General features: G+C 48.5%; 1 protein-coding gene across 2 annotated transcripts in view; it reads right to left on the minus strand.

The window, feature by feature from the left end:
* Positions 1–18706, minus strand: part of Cdc42bpb (CDC42 binding protein kinase beta) — an 83881-nt gene extending 65175 nt beyond the window's left edge. Inside the window, exon 1 of one of the 2 annotated variants that reach the window (XM_029484324.2) lies at positions 18169–18706. In XM_029484324.2, the coding sequence (XP_029340184.1) occupies positions 18169–18343 (175 nt within the window). In that variant the 5' untranslated portion in view covers positions 18344–18706. The remainder of the gene's footprint in view (positions 1–18168) is intronic. The other variant, XM_021179544.2, reaches the window with a different exon arrangement.
* Positions 18707–18984: the final 278 nt, after the last annotated feature.

An 18984-nucleotide genomic window follows, 5' to 3' on the forward strand; every position in this document is an offset into this window, starting at 1 on the left:
ACTAGCACTGGCTCAATGGTTTGGTAAAGCAGGAGCCACCAAGGCTGATGACCTGAGTCTGACTGTCTTGTCCTCTCTTCCACACGCACACATAAATAAACACTGAATGTATGAGAGAGAGAGAGACAGACAGACAGACACCTAAGCATGTTCTAGACTTGGGGATGGCTTAGTTGGTAAAGCCTTTGCTGCCCAAGCCTTGAACACTTAAGTTTAGATTCCCAGAACTCATGTTCAAAAACAAAACACCACCACCAACCAAAACTGGCATGGTGGTACACACCTCTAACTCCAGAGCTTGGAAACAGAGGCAGGAGGATGCCCGGGACTTGTGAACAGGCAGTTTGGCTGGTCAGTTGGGCAGAGTATCAAGGTCAGCAATAGCCCACGTCTCTAAAGACAAGGTGTGCGGATACAAAGGTGACCTACACACGCACGCATATCCAACATGACGCTAGACACAGACCACAGATTCCATACGAAGCCCCAAGACAGATACTGTGTCACCATGAGCTCAGTAAGTAGGGGAGGTGCAGGCCTCCCCCAAGAGTTAAAATTAAGACACACACAGAACACTGGCACCAATCTTCATAACCTTGTGTTAGGTGACAATTTTAGATATAAAACCAAGAACATAAGCAAAAACAGACAAATTAGATTTCTTCAAAACTAGCAACATGTCAGGCATGGTAACACATGCCCTGACCAGCAGGAGACAGAGGCAGGCAGAGGCTCAAGGCCAGCCTGGTCTACATATCAAGTTCCAGGCCAGCCAGGACTACTTAGGGAAACCCCTACCTGAAAAGGCTAAAAAACAAAACCCAAACAAACAAAATAATTAATACCTGTATGTCTGAACTATAACAATAAAAACATGTTTAAACTGTTCAGCCAGGAGCCAACGATGGTATTTGAGTTTAGTTTTCCCATGATGGAGAATGAATCCAAATGACACACACATATACAATGTGACATATACAACGTGACATATACAATGTGACACACACATATACAATGTGACACACATTTATAATGCCAGAGTTTGAGAAGCTGAGGCAAGGGATCACAGGTCTGAGGCCTGCCAGGGCTACACAGACTGCTTCAAAAAAGGAAGAGGAGGAGGAGGAGGTGGAGAAAGCCGAGGCAGGAGGCGGCGGTGGCCCTGCAGTCCCAGATACTCTGAGGCTGAGGCTGGTGAACCCAGGTTAGGTACTAACATACCAAGACCACACACACCTCACGGTTGGAGGATTGGGACTGGGAAGGTGAGGGGTGACAAACACCAAACTGAAAAGGGAAGGAAGAAAGGAAATAACAAGGAAGTGTAAAAAAAAAAAAAAAAAACCCACACACTTGTAAGTCATATATCTGATAAGGAATTTGTGTCTATTTAGAATGTGGGAAAACTTTCATGGCTGACTGAAAGGCAAGATACCGCAGCACAGTTGAAAACCGTGTGAAGGATCAGAGTAAGTTCTCAGAAGCAATAAGCAAGTAGTCAGCACATACATGGAAAAAGAAAATCCCTATCTGTAAAGGAGCTCGCTCTGGGAACATCTACACACACACACACACACACACACACACACACACACACACACGGCTCCGGGCTCTCGGTGGGCAGTGGCTCCAGGCCCAGCCCTACCATCTGGACTCATCGGCAAGCAAGAGTCTGGAAGATCCAGCAACTGGAAGAGCTATAAACAAGGAAATGCACCTGAGGCCGCTGGACATAGCGCCACTGCTCACAGAGATGGGCAAGTACCAACTTGTGCTCCTAAGTTCAATTAAAACCGCAAAGCTCAAGACCATATTTAAAAGCCAAGTCCTGCTGGGCGTGGTGGCTGAGGCGGGAAGATGAGGAGTCCGTGCCAGCCTGGGATGCATGAATGAGATCCTCTCTCAAGCAAACGGAGCCCTTGCTACCTTCAGTGCTGGAGGGTCTCTGGCCAGCAGTCAGATCCTGAGCAGTGTGTAAAGCATGCCACAAGTCCATCTGTGACACTGACACACCGCACGAGGGGCCTCCAGTGCTTGGGGAAAGAGGAATGCAAGGAGGGCACCACACATTTCTATCCTCTCTGCTCCCTTAGAGCAGGCTGGAGATCCTGGCAGTGGCCCCTGGCAAAGCAGGCAGTCACAGCCTCTTAACACAGTCTACAATCTCTCCCAGTGGAAGGAGGGACCAGACTGGAGACAGGAAGAAGCAAGGCTTGCCACACATCCCCATAGCCTGTGTCTATGTGGTTCCTCAAGACGGGAGTTTCCCAGGAAGCTGCCCTGTAGCTCTTGGGTGAACCCCTGGCTAGCACAGGGAAGGTAAGGGGCTGGAGAGGGCAGAACCCTACCCCTTTCACTTCAAATTTCCCATCACAAGGAGGGAGAGCTCAGAGTAAAGCAGACGAGGTGCCTGGGAAGGTCAGATCAGACTGCGTGTGGTGTACAGGGAAGACAGTGAAGGGAAGCAGCTGCCAAAACCGGGTTCTGGGGATGCAACACACACTGCTGAAGCGCCTGTCCACAGACACAGTCTCCAGGCCAGGACATGGGCTCCATGGCCACCAACCCTATAGTAAGTGGGGCAGCATCTCCAATGGAAGCCTGTCAAGACAACGAGCTCCAAGCCCAGCTGAGTGGCTATGAATTCATTTGTTTATTGCTGGGGTTCCTTCTGGGCCGTAAAAGTTTTACGAGCTGGTAAAACTTCTGTGCAAATCCTGCAATGCTAACTGGACGGATGGTTTCAGTATTCAGCATAAACTATACTTCCCAAACTTGGTCATTGCCGGCCCCGCCGCACTCTGGTCTGCGCAGGCTCTCCTACTGTTCAATGTGAACATTTCCTTTCAAACACAGTGCTGCAGAATTCCTCAGGAAATAAGAAACAACCACGAATATTTCCACACCAACTTTTATTTTAAAAAAACACTCAAAGTCCATTTTATTGAGAATGTTTCTAAGACTGTAAATACAATCCTCTAAGTAAAGTTTCATGCCATCAACAAGAACTACTGCACTAGGAAAAAAATAACTGTCAAGAAAAGAGGAATGCAGGGCCGGAGAGACTGCTCAGCCGTGAAAGGCCAGGCTCACAACTGAAAGTGTAAGGAAAGGGGGTGGAGATGAACCAGACTCTAAGCCACAGCATGTGAGTTCTAACTCACACTACAAGCAGCCGGCCTTGAGACGCTACTGCAGAAGAAACTAACCAGCCGGGTTCCAGTACATAAGAATGGCACCAAGGGGTGCCAGAAATAAGTTTTCTACCCAATCCACTGCAAATTGTGCAGCCAAGGACTGTCAACCTTCACATTCTGGTGTCAGCAAAGAGTCATGTCTAGAGGAAACCAGACATCAGAGAAGACAGCTCTGAAATTCTAATCATTACCCTCAGAAAGAGCGTTTAGGAAACTCTACCACCCACCTCGGCAACCACATGGCCACCAAGCAGGATCTCGTGTTAGTTATAGGTGCACAGTATGAGCAATGTAGGTACACACTGTTTATATAGACACACACATATCACGACTCCAACAAAATATCAAAACCAGAATCCAAGAAAAAGGGACCACACGAGAGCAGCAGTGCCGAGAGTGACTCGGCAGCAGTGAAGAAAGCCAGGTCGCTCACTCGCTCGCTCACACGTTCACACGTACGCACGCACGCACGCACGCACGCACGCACGCACGCACCTGCCCAAGGAAGTCTACCCGCCTGTCCCCTTGCTGCATGTAGCCATGAGACTTGGGCTTTACATGGCTAATGCTTTGGTCATGGCAGCTGTCAGAAAAGTTATTCACTGGTTTTCAATTTTTTAAACCTACATAAAGGTTTCTATTTCCCCAACATCCCCATTCCCGAACCACCAAAGAGAGAAAGAGAGGAAGAAAGACTTCACTATAGTCACACACGTAAAGGTCAGGAACTGATGAAGACCTCCAGCTCAAATTATAGTAAAAGACATAAAGATTAAATAATCTTTAGATAATTCATGATCATAAACCAGAAATTAAGAAAACGATGTTTCTAAGAGAAAATTATTCATCAAAATCAGCTTTAAAAAAGAGAGAGACAGGCTGGTCATGGTGGTGCACGCCTTTAATCCCAGCACTCAGGAGGCAGAGGTAGGCGGATTTCTGAGTTCGAGGCCAGCCTGGTCTACAAAGTGAGTTCCAGGACAGCCAGGGCTATACAGAGAAACCCTGTCTCAAAAAACCAAAAAAACCAAAAAAAAAAAAAAAAACCACAAAACAAAAAAACAAAAAAGAGAGAGACAGCAGGATGTGGGGACTCAGGATCCCAGCACTCGGGTGGCAGAGGCAGATGTCGCTGGGTTCAAGAACAGTCCAAACTATATAGTGAGATCCTGTCTTGTCCCCTACCCCTCCAAAAAAAAAAAAAAAAAAGAAAAGAAAAGAAAAAAAAAACCCTCCAAAACACACACACACACACACACACACACACACACACACGATAAAACAGGTACCAGAAAGATGGCTCAGTGGTCAAGAACACGTGCTGCTCTCACAGGGGACTTGAACTCGAGCATATAAACACACAAAGATTGTTAATTACATTTTTAAAAAGAATACCATTTCTTCCAATTCATGAAAGAAAGAAAGAAAGAAAGAAAGAAAGAAAGAAAGAAAGAAAAGAAAAGAAAAGAAAAAAGTCAGAAAGCAAGCAGGCAAGAAGGAACGCCTCTTACTGCTTGAGACCAAAATAACCCGGTACAAAACCAAGCATGCAGTGTGGAAACTAGACCCATTACCTCTTATGAATGCAAACACAGAAATCCTCAATAAAACAGTACCAACAAACTAACTCCACTGACACAAAAAGTGAGGACCACACCGGGTGAGACTCAACCCACAGCGGTCAGGCTGGCTCTGCTTCTAATGCAGGGCGTACAACGTAAGCTCCCGGGGAGGAAGGCTGCAGGGCGACCTCAATACCAACAGAAAAGGCACGGAGCAGACCCAATGACTCTGATCACACAGACTTGCTCTACAGACTAGAGTCAGAAGAGTTCACAGCCCCACAGGACGTCCAGGGAAAGCCCGTGGCTAACAGCACGCTCTCTGGCGAGGACTGGATGCTCCCAAGGCCACCTCGAACACAAGCAGAGCTACTGTGGCTCCTCTACCTCAGTGTTCTAGGTCCCTAGAACAATTATTCCACAGAGAAAGAAACTGGACCCAAACTGCAGAGGCAAATCTCCTTCTCAGCACTTGGTGGGGGGTGGGGGTGGGGGAGGTGTCTCTCCAAGGGTTGGGGGGGGGGGATTGTTTTGCTTTGCTTTGTTTCTGAACAAAGGTCTCACTACATAGAACAGGCTGGCCCAGAGTTTGCAGGGCTGCTGCCTCAGCTTTGCAGATTAAAAATTCTTAGCACCAGAGGTTGGAGAGATGGCTTGGTGGTTTAAGGCACAAACTACTCTTTAAAGGACCTTCAATTCCCAGCACCCATGCAGCAGCTCACAACTGTCTGCAGCTCCAGACCCAAGGGGATTCAATGCCCTCTTCTGGTCTCGATGGGCACTGCATGTACGTACACAGTACACAGGCAGTCACTCATATATATATATATATATATAATCTATTATATTATAGATATATAATCTATTTCTGTTAATCTTTTAGTTGTTGTTTCAGGGTCTCTTTACATAGCTCTGGCTGTCCTGGAACTCATTCCAAGCTGGCCTCAAACTCACAAAGCTTCCTCTTTGTCTCTGCCTCCCAGGTGCCGCGACTTAAGAAATGTCACAGTCAGCCAGAAGTGGTGGTGTGTGCCTTTAATTCCAGCACTTGACAGGCAGAAGCAGGTGGATTTTTCTCTGAGTTGAGGGCCAGCCTAGTCTACAGAGTGAGTTTCCCACCACCCAGGACTATGTATAGAGATCCTGTCTCAAAAAACAAAACAGGGCTGGCGCGGGAGAATTGTAGGTTCACAGACAGCTGGGACGACATAAGGGGACCATGTCTAAAACCAAACTGAGCAACAAAGAAAAGGAAGGGGAAGAAGGAGAAAGCGGAAGGCGGGAGGCAGGAGACGGCAGAGGAGACACAAAGGAGAAATGGTGTGAAACTCTGTGACCTTGGACTTGGCAATGACTCCTTAGCTGTGAAACTAAAAGCAACGGAAGAAAACTAAGTTGGACTTCATCAAAATTACTCTTGTGCTTCAGAGGACAACATGAAGAAAGGAAGCTGAAGCCCCAGAGACTGGGAGCAAACTGTGTGTTTAATATGAGACTTGTATCCTATAAACAACTCAAAACTCAACATTGAAAACAAAACTGATACAATTTTAAATAGAACTTGAATATTTTTTTTAAAAAGACAAATAGTCAACAGACAGGAAAAGGTGTTCAACAAGAGCCACTAAGAAGCAGCAAGGCCATCAACAGTGAGGACTCTGCCCACAGGGACGAGCAGCAGTCAGAGCAGGCAGGAGACGCCGTGGCCTCTGCCGTGGAGGGCAATCTGTAGTTCCTCAAAACACAGACACAGAGCTGCCACCTCTGCCATCTCTAACCCCGAGAGGAATGAAAACGCGTGTCCATCCACACAAGAATTGTACACAGCTATCTTATCATTCCTAACAGCCAGTGGAAGCCCAAATGTGCACCAACTGATGAATGGATAAACCAAGTATAAACCTGCTGTATGACAGATGGAGCAGTGCTCGGTGACGAACAGGAGTGAACAGAGACGCACACGGCACAGCCTTGGCGGAACCCTGAAGACACGCCAGTGAGAAACAAGCGAGGCAAGCTGAGTCAGGAGGTTCACCACGAGTGCAATATCAGCAGAGACACAGAGGAAGCCCCTTGGTGGAGCAGGAGTACCACAGTGTAGACAAACATGTATGGGAGTGGCTTGGTGGCCGCTCAGAGCTAAGGTAGCAGCCGGGCACCATTGGCCCACGCGGGGTTTCTCTGTGAGGCAGTCAAATGTTCTGCAGGTAGATGGGCAGATGTACAACTAAAACCGGTGAGCTGCTGTACACCTGGAGTTCTTTGGGTTTTCTGGCGTATGCTTGTGGGGTGTGTGTGTGTGTGTGCACAGTGTATACACAAGTGCCTGAAACCAGTGTGTAAGCAAGGGTCCGCCAAGGCTCGAGTGGGTCACACCACACTCAATCCCTCTCCACTCTATTTTCTGAGGCAGGGTCTCTCACAACCTGGAGCTCACCACTGGCTTGGCTAACTAGGCAGCCAGTGCCCCCACACCAGCCTCCTGATCCTCCTGTCACCATCTCCCAGCTCTGAGATTAGAGTGTGCACCATCCTACACAGCTTCATTAAAAACAAAAACAAACAAACAAACAAAAAAACCCTGTTACTAACAATCTAGGCATTACAGGTAGGACAATCCTGTAATCCCAGCACTAAGGTAACTGAAGCAGGATCACTGTAGAGCAGATAGGAGCCCACCAAGACCCTATTTCACACACACACACACACACACACACACACACTCACACTCATTCATGAAGGAAGACACCTTTCCACTAAAACAATCAGCTGTATAATTCAATTTGCATTTCAATTTATGAAAGGCTTCCAGTTTTAATTGAAATCCTCTTAAAATATTTCACAAGGGCTATCTAAACTTCATTAACATAAGTCTTGCTTTCTAAAAAAAAAAAAAAAAAAAAAAAAACCTATTCCTTGTGGGGGACTGCACCTGGGTTCATCATTTGGTCATGGAAAGCCATCCTGGTACTTGACTTGAGGAATAGTTAGACACCATCTATACATCAGTGAAATGTTCTCTGATGCTCTAAGTGGCCAGGCTGGAAAAGAACATCCCCAAAGGCCTCCCTGCCTGCTGCTTCCATGGTACCTCTTCATGTTTCCTCAACACTGCCCAGATTAACTTTTAAAAGGATTTATGTATTCATGTATTTTATGTATGAGTGCTCTGTCTTCAGTGCACACCAGAAGAGGGCATTGGATTCCTTTACAGATGGTCATGAGCCACCATGTGGTAAACTGGAAGAGCAGTCAAAAGAACTGAGCCATCTCTCCAGCCCCAAGATTAATTGTAACTGTACATCAAAAGGCTGTCTTGTTAATATAATATACTTAAACAAATTCAAAGATTTGATTTCAAATATTTTGGGTTAAAAACATCCGTGTGTGAGTGAGCTGCAGAATTGCTTCATGGAGGGTGTGGTGGCGCGTGCCCTGGAAGGCAGAGGCAGGTGGATCTCTGAGTCAGAGCCCAGCCTGGTCTATATGATGACTTCTAACCCTGCAAAGGATGAATAGTGAGACTCTGTCTTAACAGAACAGATACAGCAAAAGGATTGCTATTTATCAATCACTTATAAAATTAGCACCTTTCTCAGTAGCAATCACTATAAAATGGCATTGGGCGGGCTGGCAAGATGGCTCAGCAGGTAAGAGCACTGACTGCTCTTCCAAAGGTCCTGGGTTCAAATCCCAGCAACCACATGGTGGTTCACAACCACCTGTAATGAGGTCTGACGCCCTCTTCTGGTGTGTCTGAAGTCAGCTACAGTGCACTTATGTATAATAATAAATAAATCTTTGGGCTGGAGCAAGCAGGGACTGAGTGAGCAGAATTTACCAGAGCAAGCAGAGATCCTAAAAATTCAATTCCCAACAACCACATGAAGGCTCACAACCATCTGTACACAACCAGGCTGTACTCACATACATAAAATAAATCTTTTTTAAAAATGGCATTGGGAATTAAAAATATGGTATGTGTTAAAAAATATTCAGCGTGCAGACTCCAATTCCTTACACAGAACAGCGGGGCTCGGTTCCTTCAGTTCACATTTGTTCTGTCAAGGGTGATGTGCCACAGAACCACAGCCTTGCAAGCATGGTGGCTGTGGGGAAGGGGGACCCACTGACCTTCTCAGTTCACTTCTGTGAAACCCGAGTGAAAACTCTCAAGGTTTTGTGCAGTGAGAACTTTCCCTCTTGTTTACTTCCAAGTGACTTCTTCCTCCATACCAGAAGTTCAGGAACTAAACAAACTCAGCTCCATGTCATTTCAAGACAGTTCACATGCAACTGCTGTGCCACAAAGAGCAGCCTTGAGCCCCTTCTGGTCATCCTGGCCACGCCCTGGAGGAGGCGGGCACTGTGGGGAACCCCTCTCAGGCTTACCCTCTCCTCCATCCCTCTCAGCCGGTCTCTGTCTGTAGCGTAGGCTGGACTCCCTACCTCTGCCCCCTCCTTAACGCCACCCAGATCCCTTTCAAGAAAACTGAAACATAGAAACTGAAACAGCAAATGTATCCAGATCAAAGGAAAGAGTAAGCCCAGGCCTCGGCAGCCACGTGTGCAGGGCCACAGAACACAGCACGCCCTTCACCTACACACTAAGGTCTCTACCCCAATCAGTCTCAAAGACCAACTGAGCCGCAGGAGTTGTGTTTTGCTCAGCAACTCAGGGCTGGTACATCCCAGGTCCTTCCTAATACTTTGTGGAGTTGCGTATACAGCTCAATGGTGCAGCGTTAGTATAGTCTGCATAAAGCTCCGTGTTCAATCCCGAGCCCTGACAAAATAGATACCTGGAATGAAAGATGAGACACAACAGCGGCCTGCGCAGCTCTGTGGTGGGGAAAGCAACCAGACAAGCGGCCTCTAATGTAGCAGGGCTGCAGACCTGAAACCTGTGTGTGCACTGGAGGGGAGAGGCAGGTGAGAGCGGGTGAAGGAAGGGCAGTACCACGGCAGAGCTGAGGGGCAGAGGCAGGAGACAGGCCCGACAGGAGACTGTGGAAGCCGCTCTTCCTCAGCCGACCCTAGCTCACCTCCACCTCACCACACCTTCCTAGCTACTGCAGCCAAGCCCACTCTGCCACCTTACAGAGACTGGAAATTTCTCCTTGGGGAAACTTTCAAGACCAAGAGAAAAAAACTACGATACCAAACTACCAGTTCTGGACTGTCAATCACACTTATGGGGCCACGTCTTTCTTGTCTTTCTTTCCTTTCCTTCCTTCTTCCCTTCCTTCCTTTCTAAGATTTTTTATTGGGCTAGGCATGGTAGCCCATGCCTTCAATCCCAGCACTTGGGAGGCAGAGGCAAGAGGATCTCTGTAAGTTTGAGGCCAGCTTGGTCTACAAAGTGAGTTCGAGGACAGCCAGGGTCACTATACAGAGAAACCCTGTCTTTGAAAGAAAAAAAAGAAAGAAAGAAAAATTTTATTTATATGTGATTGTATGAGTACAAGCCACAGGTGTCTAAATAGGCCAGAAAAGAACAGGAGATCCTTTGGAGCCGAAGTTACAGGCACTTGCGGGCCATCCTTTAGATGCTGGAAGCCAAACTGGAGCCCCCTGGAAATATAGGAAGTTCTCTCTATATTGGGTGTCTCTGTAGCCCCCACCCTGCCACATCCTATTTCATAAAAGTCAGGTAAACGCTTCCAGTGTGATGGTGATACAGAGTTCCAATCAGAAACACACAGTCAGAAAGACAGTCCAAAGCACCAGATGTGGAAACAGCGCTTCCAAAGACCCCAGTCGGTGGGCAACCCCGCAACACAGAAAGACCTGTCTTAGGATGGGAGGCAGGAAGGAGGAGCGGAGGTGGGGGGAGGGGCTCAGTGCGTAAGGTGCGCCCTGTGCAAGCCAGAGGACCTACTCAGATCGCAGCCTCCACGTAAAAGCTGCCCTGGTGTCTGTAACCCGGTGCTGGGGGAACAGATACAGGTGTGTCCCCAGAGCTCACTGGCCAGCTAGCCTAGCAGTCTGTGAGTTTCAGGTTCGGTCAAGAGGCAGTCTGAAAAGATAAGGTAGAGAAGATAGCCAATGTCTACCTGTGTCCTCTACACAGGCATGCTCACATACGTATACCGCCCACAGACACACAAGTACATATACCACACAGAAAGAAACTAGAATGAAAGAAGAAAATGTCTGAGCATAAATATGTGCATAAGTCAATTAAAACACAGAAACACATTTAAAAGCTTTCGCCATCATAAAACAAAGATGCTATCAAAGAAATGCTAAAGAACATGAACACCTAGCCAGGAGTGGGCACCATGGAAACAGGCTGCAAAGGACTAAGAGACGCAACTGAACGTCTTCGCTCAGATGCACATAATGGAGAACCCAGGAACAGAGAGCCAGAGAGCCACAGTCCCTCAGAGGCGAAGGATCCACGGTACCCACCAGACAACACTTCACAACTCTGCACATCCCTGAGCCTCCAGATCCAAAGGGTCACACCTAGGCCGCAGAGCCTCAGTGGACCAGCAACAGAAGCACTCTGGGAGCAGAGGCAGGAGGGATACTTCACACAGCTCAGGGAAGTCCTTTCCAGCCTCTCAGCCCACGCCCAGCCACACTGTCATCCCAGCTGGGAGGGGGGAAAACATTTTTAAGCAGATCAAATTTCAAACATTTACCTCTGATGAACTCTCACTCTCTCTCAGGAAGCTACTAAAAACAAAACAAAACAAAACAAAAACCCCACTCCTTTAAAGGGAAAAGACACACAAAATCCAGGGAGAATGAATGAAGGAGAGAAACAAAAGCAAGCCCCACTAAAGCCAGGTGTGCAGTGCACTGGGAGCAGGCGAGCACACGAGAATGCAGAAGGATGAGGCCAGCCTTGGGCAGCTGTATCAAGTCCCAGGCCAATCTCAAATCTTCCCCCACCTCCTTCCTAAGAGAGAGAAAGCCCATTAGAAGTTAAAAGAAATCGATGGATAGCAGAAACCCAGAGAAACAACCTCAAATGAAGCAGAAAACATGGAAGGCTCTAGAAGACACAGGAATGGTAGACTCCGTGAGGCATGTGACTATACCGGTGTTCTGTGTTAAAAAAACTCTTACAGAGCCAGGCATGGTGGTGCCAGCCTTTAGTGCCAGCACTCTGGATGCAGAGGCGGGAGGAGTTCTGTGAGTTCAAGGTCAGCCTGGGTTCCACAGCCAGCTCAGAGATAGCCAGGGCCACACAGTGGATGAGATCTTGTTTCAATTAAGTTAAAAAAAAAAAAAATGAAATAAGTAACAACCTAGTGTGAAATTCAGATCTGTTCACTGAGACTTAAGCCAAAGACAAACAATGTACTCTAATCACATAAGCCCGACACACAAGGGGTCCAACTGAACTTTCTAGGTTAGCTGTGATAATCTTCACCTATTGGAAAGAACGGCAACACTGAATTATCAAGGCAAGCCAAATTATGTAGCAGTATTTGGAAAAAGACAGAAGACAAAGGCTGTCTCCAGGGCTGGCGGTGGAGGATGCTGAGGCCACCCGGACAGACAGGTGGTACCAAAGGGAGGAGTCAGAGGAGGCCATGACAAGTGTGTTGTGCAAGAGGGGAGGAGCCAGAAACTGCTAATAACAGAGCAGCCAGCACGCAAGGCTTCTCCACAGTGATATCGCCACCCTACTGCCCAAGACAGGAAGGGCTGCAGCTGAGAGGGGTCGAGATCCGAGAGTTTTAATGTGTATCTGTGCCCTACACATGTGGCAGTACCCTCAGAGGCCAGAAGGGGGCGTCGGGTCTGCTGGGGAGCTGGAATTTACAGGTGGTTATTATAGGCCACCATGTGGATGGCTGGGAATAAAACCCAGGTCTTCTAGAAAACCAGCCAGTGCTCTCAACCACTGAGCCATCTCATCTCTTTAGCCTCCTGGCCACTTCTAAGAACCTGTTGTCCTACTAGCCCTGGACCATGACACGCCAATTTAAGGTGACAGTGAATGCGGCCTTAGCTTTACATCTCGCTGTTCCTCTCCACGCAAGGCAGTGTGGTGTGATCCTGACTTACAGGCAGATAAAAGTCACGGCCTGAGGCAGAGGCAGCAAAGGCCTGCTGTTTTGTTTCAATTCCATGGCTCCACGTAAATGTGCCACAGTGATGAAGGTAAATTTAAATGTACAGAAAAATCACTCCAACATGTTTAACAGAAATGCTGTTAAATTTAACTACCAGAACTAGGATTACTCAGACCCCTTTTAGGTCCACTCTGAACTCTAGCGCTGGGCTGCGGGTTTAGAAAGGCACCATTATAAAGACGGGCAGGAGTTTCTAATGGAAAAAGCAGTGAATGAAAACCAGAGTGAGCCTGGCGGGAGACAGTGGGGCGTGGATCTCTTGTGAGTTCAAGGTCAGCCTGGTCTACAAAGCGAATTTCAGGGCAGCCAGGGATGTTACACAGAAAAGCCCTGAAAGAAAGGCAGGCAGGTAGTCTGAAACTGATCCTGCCAAGGGTATGATTGAACACGGGGAAAGCACCCACTTACATCTGGGGATCAAGAGCTTTAGTTAGGCCGGTGCTAAAGGAGACCCAAAGAAAAAGCCAAAAATCAACCAGCCACAGGCAGCCAGGAAGACCAAAGATGGCTGTGGAAGAGACACACATGGAAAGATGTTGCCTCAGAATTTAAGGAAAAGTTTAGAACCAGTTTACTAAGGGAGAGAGGATCATGGATGATAGGAATCCCGGGTTCAATGGTGTTAGAAATCACCTGAGTGGTGAAGCTTCCTTCACAAGTTTGCCAAAGGGGCTCCAATCCAAGGACAGAATTTGAATGAAATAATTCAAAATTTCTGAATTTTCAACACATTCCTAAGAACAGAAAAAAAATCCAAAGTTCCTTATAACCTTTTCTTGGACAGTGCTCATCTAAAAACAACTGCTGACTACCCACCAACCAATGACACAAACCAAAAACTAGTGGTCAACACAGACTTGTTTAAAACCAAACCCAGAGAATGACCTCTACTTCGTAGGTGCCTGTTCTGTTTATACATACAAGGTTTTCGGGTAGATTTTTAAATTTTAAAAATTGTGAAAAAAATTCCTATGTGGGGGTTGAGAAGATAGCCTCTTCCAAAACAAGAAAGAGAACTGTCTTAAATATAATCACACGGTCAAAACACTCAGGACTTCCTGCTGAGAAGACCGAGTTCCTCAGTTTCCCGGTCTGGACTTCCTCAGTAAGGAGGGCAAGCTCAGGCACTCGCTGAGGAAACCTTAAGGCCCTGTTGCTACACACTATCCTAGGATCTGAGAATAAAACCTCAGGTACAGCTGGCCTGAAGACCTGCGTCTGGGATTCCAGGCCTGGAGACAGAGGCCAGAGATTAAAAGTTCAAGGTCATCTCTGGCTACTTAGAATTCTAGGGCAGTCTAGATTACATACAACTCTGCCTCAAAATAAATAAATAAAAGTTAAAAGTTCGCCAGGGCCAGTGAGATGGCTCAAAGGGTAGTAGGGGCACTTTCTACCAAGTCCGTATTTACTTTCTAGAGCCCAGAGAGATTCATGCACACACAAGCACAGTCCTCTGACACCACACATGCACAGAGGTACACTCACCATCCACACACAAAGTAACATTCTTTTTTTTTTTTTTTTTTTGGTTTTTCGAGACAGGGTTTCTCTTTATAGCTCTGGCTGTCCTGGAGCTCACTTTGTAGACCAGGCTGGCCTCGAACTCAGAAATCCGCCTGCCTCTGCCTCCCGAGTGCTGGGATTAAAGGCGTGCGCCACCACACCACGCCCGGCATACAAAGTAACATTCTTTAAAAATAAGTAAATTAGCTGGGCACCCTGACTGAGAACTCTTCAACTGCAATTCTGTGTTTGGAAATGTAAGGCACACGCTGCTGTCGGCTCGCTTTTCAGTCCTCACAGTGGTACGAGGACACCGAGCAGGACCAGACTGGTCTGTTAATGTTTAATTTGTTTCCACTGTCTATCTCATGTCCTGCGCTCAGTGTCGGTGAGCACGGTTAAGGAGCTACTTATAAAATAGAAATTATGTTAGGCTATGTTTTTATCACACAACCTCCAGCACTTCCTTCTAATTTAGAGCCCATTAAAAGATCTGTTTCCAAAATCTATAAATTTAAAAAGTATCTTCATGCTCCACAGACAACGTATCCGCAGAAAACATAAGCCACTTGGCATTTTGAGATACTTAGTGCCATCCAGTCTTAGAACGTATGGTCACGCTGGTGGTGAGAAAGAGCATTTAGAGCGATGGGTGAAGTGACTTAAAAGTGCTGGCCACCAAGCCTGTCCACCATGCTCAGGACGCTCATGGCAGAGAGCGCCCACTCCCACTAGATGCCACACATGCACTACAGTACACATGCCTGTGCACACACAGATTTTTCTTTTTTTTAAGCAGCTTGAGAGATGACTCAGATATAAAGAGCACTGGCTGCTCTTCTAGAGGACCCAGGTTCAATTCCAGGCACCCAAGGAACAACTCACAACTGTCTGCAAAGCCAGCCCCAGGGCTTCGGATACCCTTTTCTGGCCTCTGAGGGTACTGCAGTGCACAGGGCACGTGTATGTGCACACAGGGGAAACACTCATGCATGAAAAAGTAAGAAGAAAAATGTTATTAAAGAAAGAAAAAACCTGCTTGCTAGGAGTAATGTCACATACCTTCAGTCCCAGCCCTCAGGAGGCAGAGGCAGGCAGACCTCTGAGTTCAACCTTGTCTACACAGAGGAAACCCTGTCTTGAATAAACAAAAGAAAGAAGAGAAGGAAGAGGAGGAGGAAGAAGAAGAGGAGGAGGAGAAGAAAGAGGGGAGAAAGCTACAAGGAATTAACCAAAAGGATAAAAAAAGCTTCCCTCTATTCATTAAAGGGTTAAACACCCCAAGAGAAGATGCCCAGGACAGAGGCCTGCACTGGGGCCAGCTGGGGTTTCAAGCAGAGATGCTTTTAAAGATTACACTGGAGCTATGAAAAAACCTCCGTATGTGAAAACACATTTTCACAGAGAGAAAAAGACAAAGAGAAAAGACAGCACGTTTGGGGTGTCTATATTTATTACCATTTGCCAGTGGAAACTTTAAAGTGTTTCATACGCTGCGCTTCAAACAGCTTCTAATTTACATTTTAAGAAACACACATACAAGGCTCGGTATTTCCAACTTTTAATCACGGTCTGGAATTTCACGGAGGAAACCAATCAGATGATAAACATAACCAAAGGCAAGGTGAGGACCGCCCTGCAGTGCCGCATCCAACACAAACTCGGCGGCCACAGGGAACCGGGAAAGACCTTTCAACTTAGAAACTTTTTATTACTTTTATTTTCCAAGAGACTTGACAAGACCTGTGTGGTGACAAACTGGCTCTCAGAGACTTCCAAACAGGCGGAATGAAGTCAGGTTATTGCTCTAGAATGGTCTTATTGAGAAGAGCGTTCTTTGTCTTGTCACCAAACACCTACACAGTGACTACACATGTGTCTTTACTGGTAGCACACCACTTTAAGGTTAGCACACAGGGACATATGTAAGAGGGTCTGGCAGTCTAAACAGTGGTACTATTTCATTAAAATTTTATCTTGTGTTTAAGACCATTCTGTTCTATAATTTGGTTTTTGTTGTTCAGGGACACTCTCTCTTAGATACCCCATGCTGGGCTTCAAAGTCACAATATAGCTGAGGCTAACCTTCAATACTTAGCCTCCTGTCTCTGCCTCCCAAATGCCGGGATTACAGCTGGGTGCCATCACAGCTGGGCTGCTCATAATTAAAAGCTTAGAGTAGGAACTAAGAGGATAATTTATTTGTAATCACAATTTCCAAGAGACAAAACACAATTTTAAAACTATGTCTACACTACAGCACACAGCTTCTGTTTAGTTTTGGAAAGGTCAAACATTACAAAATCTGCCCTCCCTCTCCTCATGCAGAGCAGAGCAAGCACCCAGCCTTCTGACACATCCAGTCCTGGAGCTTCCCAGGTCGCAGGCCAGAAGACACCCGGACCACACCTCCTGAGAGAAATGGGCCTTCCTCCTCAGCTCTCACTGCGTATCTATCCCTCACGCTGGGCATCCAGCTGAACCTGACTGCAGAACTGCCTCGATCTCAAGATCCAGTGCTAAGAATGGCAAACCCAATGTTGAGAAGTCTCAGATTGCAGCGTGCACTAAAGACCTCACTTTCAAAGCAACTCTGAAGTCAGTTCACTATCCAACTGGAAATCGTGTCACTGCTAAGTCTCCAGAGAGCCAGAGCTCTCAAGGAAGGGCTCAGTCCTCTGTGTGACCAAGGGCAGAGAGAGGCCCCTCACAACAAAGCCCCCACACCTCCCCTAGCTGCTCTCAAGCATCTGCAGAAACATCTCACGGAATAGCAACCAGACAGAAGCCCTCTAAAACTGAGGGATACTCAAGTTCTACACACAGCTCTAGATTTCGGTCCACATCGTTCGAGGAGGAGGCCTGCATGTGGAACACATTTGTTTCCTCGTGTAAATATCAACCTTATCTGTCCCGAAGATTAGAAATGACTGGTTCAAACTGCACAGTCTTAGCCCAATGACGAAAGCAAACAAGGGCAAGATTTACAGAGCTGGACCTGAACCTAAATCACACTTCCTCCTCCTTAGTCCTTGTGAGGGAACTGAGGGTCTTAAGGGGAAATTACTGTCCGGGTTGGTTGAAACCTTACACTGTAGCCTGTCTTGGGAACTGTCAATGAATGGCTTAATCAAGCATTCGTCCTAATAAAGCACAATGGATCATCCAATCTATGATTACTGCATTAGATCCCTAGATGAACCGAATACCCAAGATCAGATGTATAAGTTTTTAAGTGACAGTTCTAGCTGTCACACATACCCCGAAATATCTCCAGTCTGACACAGTTACAATTCGGGAGTCGGGGGTTGGGGGGGGGTTGGGTTCTTGTATTTTATATAAAACCTTTAACATTTAAAAATTGCTCGGACGTGCTAAAAGAAAGGGATATTCAAGCCGTGGACATCAAGGGGAGATGGACAGGCTGTCACCTGGGTGGAGTCCTAGGGGCTGGGCTGTGGGACGATGCCTTCAGAAGGCCCACCGAGCAGGGGCGGGTGGTGAGGAGGTGCAAAAGGCACAGAGGCTGCCCTCCCACCCGGCAGAGTCTAGGGCTGGGAGGGGTAGCTCCAGGCTCGACTCTGGACCCCAAAGGCTAGTCCAGGGCGGGGGCAGGGCGGATATCCCAGGGAGCGCTGCAGGAAATGATATCCAGACTGGGAGGGTGGGTCTAGGAAGCGGCCAGGGCGATGGCCGGGAGTGGGGGGAGTGCGAACGGAGGATGTGGCTCCGGAGCGCAGAACCAGGGAGGCCCGGCGCGGGTGCGAGCAATGAGAGGCGCAGGGGGGCGAGCGGCACCTTACTCACCCCACTCGAGGAACTCCGCCACATACTTGTCGCGGCGCAGCGCCGAGTGGCTGCACTCGGTGTAAAGGCACACCAGCACGTCCAGCAGCGTCTCCACGCTCAGGGAGCTCTCGTTGCGCCACGGCCCGTCCAGGAGCAGCTGCTCCAGCTTCTTGAGCCGCACCTTGGCCGACATGGTGCCGCGCGGCCCGCTCCCCACGCGCCGGCCTCTCTCCGTCCGTGCGCCCCGGCGTCAGAGCCAGCACTCCCCGGCCCGGCGGCCGCGCACCCCGGCGTCCAGTAGCCGCACAGTCCTTGTCGTCGCAGCCCGGCCTAGGCCGACATCTTGGGCTCCGTCCCGGCGGCACCGAGTCTGGGGCACCGGGCCCCGCGGGTCCATGGGCCGGTCTCCTCCCCTAGGCGCCGCCCGCACGCCGTCCCCGCCCTCGGCGCCTGGCCGCGCCCTCGCGCGCGCCGTCACCGACCCGGACCGCGGCGGAGCCCAGCACCGCGTACACCCGGCCGGCGCCCGAGCCCCGACCTCAGCCCGGCCCGCCGCCCAGCCCGCGACCTGCAAGCCAACCAGGGCGCGGCCAGCGCGGCGCAGCCAACCACCGCGGGGCCGACCGCCGCCGCGCTGACCTCAGCGCGACGCCCCGCCCTCGGCCCGCGGCAATCCGCCGCTCTTTGGGCCTCGCGGTTCGCCGTAGGGACGGTGTGGGGCGGGGTACCCAGTGCGAAACCGAGATTGCGGGTGGCGCACGCGCACAGGAGCGCGGGCGGGGCGCCGAGCCGCGCTGTGTGCGCCCTGGGTTCCATAGTTCGGCTCTGCTCCCG

Source organism: Mus caroli, unplaced genomic scaffold, assembly GCF_978045245.1.
Source record: "Mus caroli unplaced genomic scaffold, Mus_caroli_1 scaffold_14, whole genome shotgun sequence".
NCBI classification, from domain to species: Eukaryota; Metazoa; Chordata; class Mammalia; order Rodentia; family Muridae; genus Mus; species Mus caroli.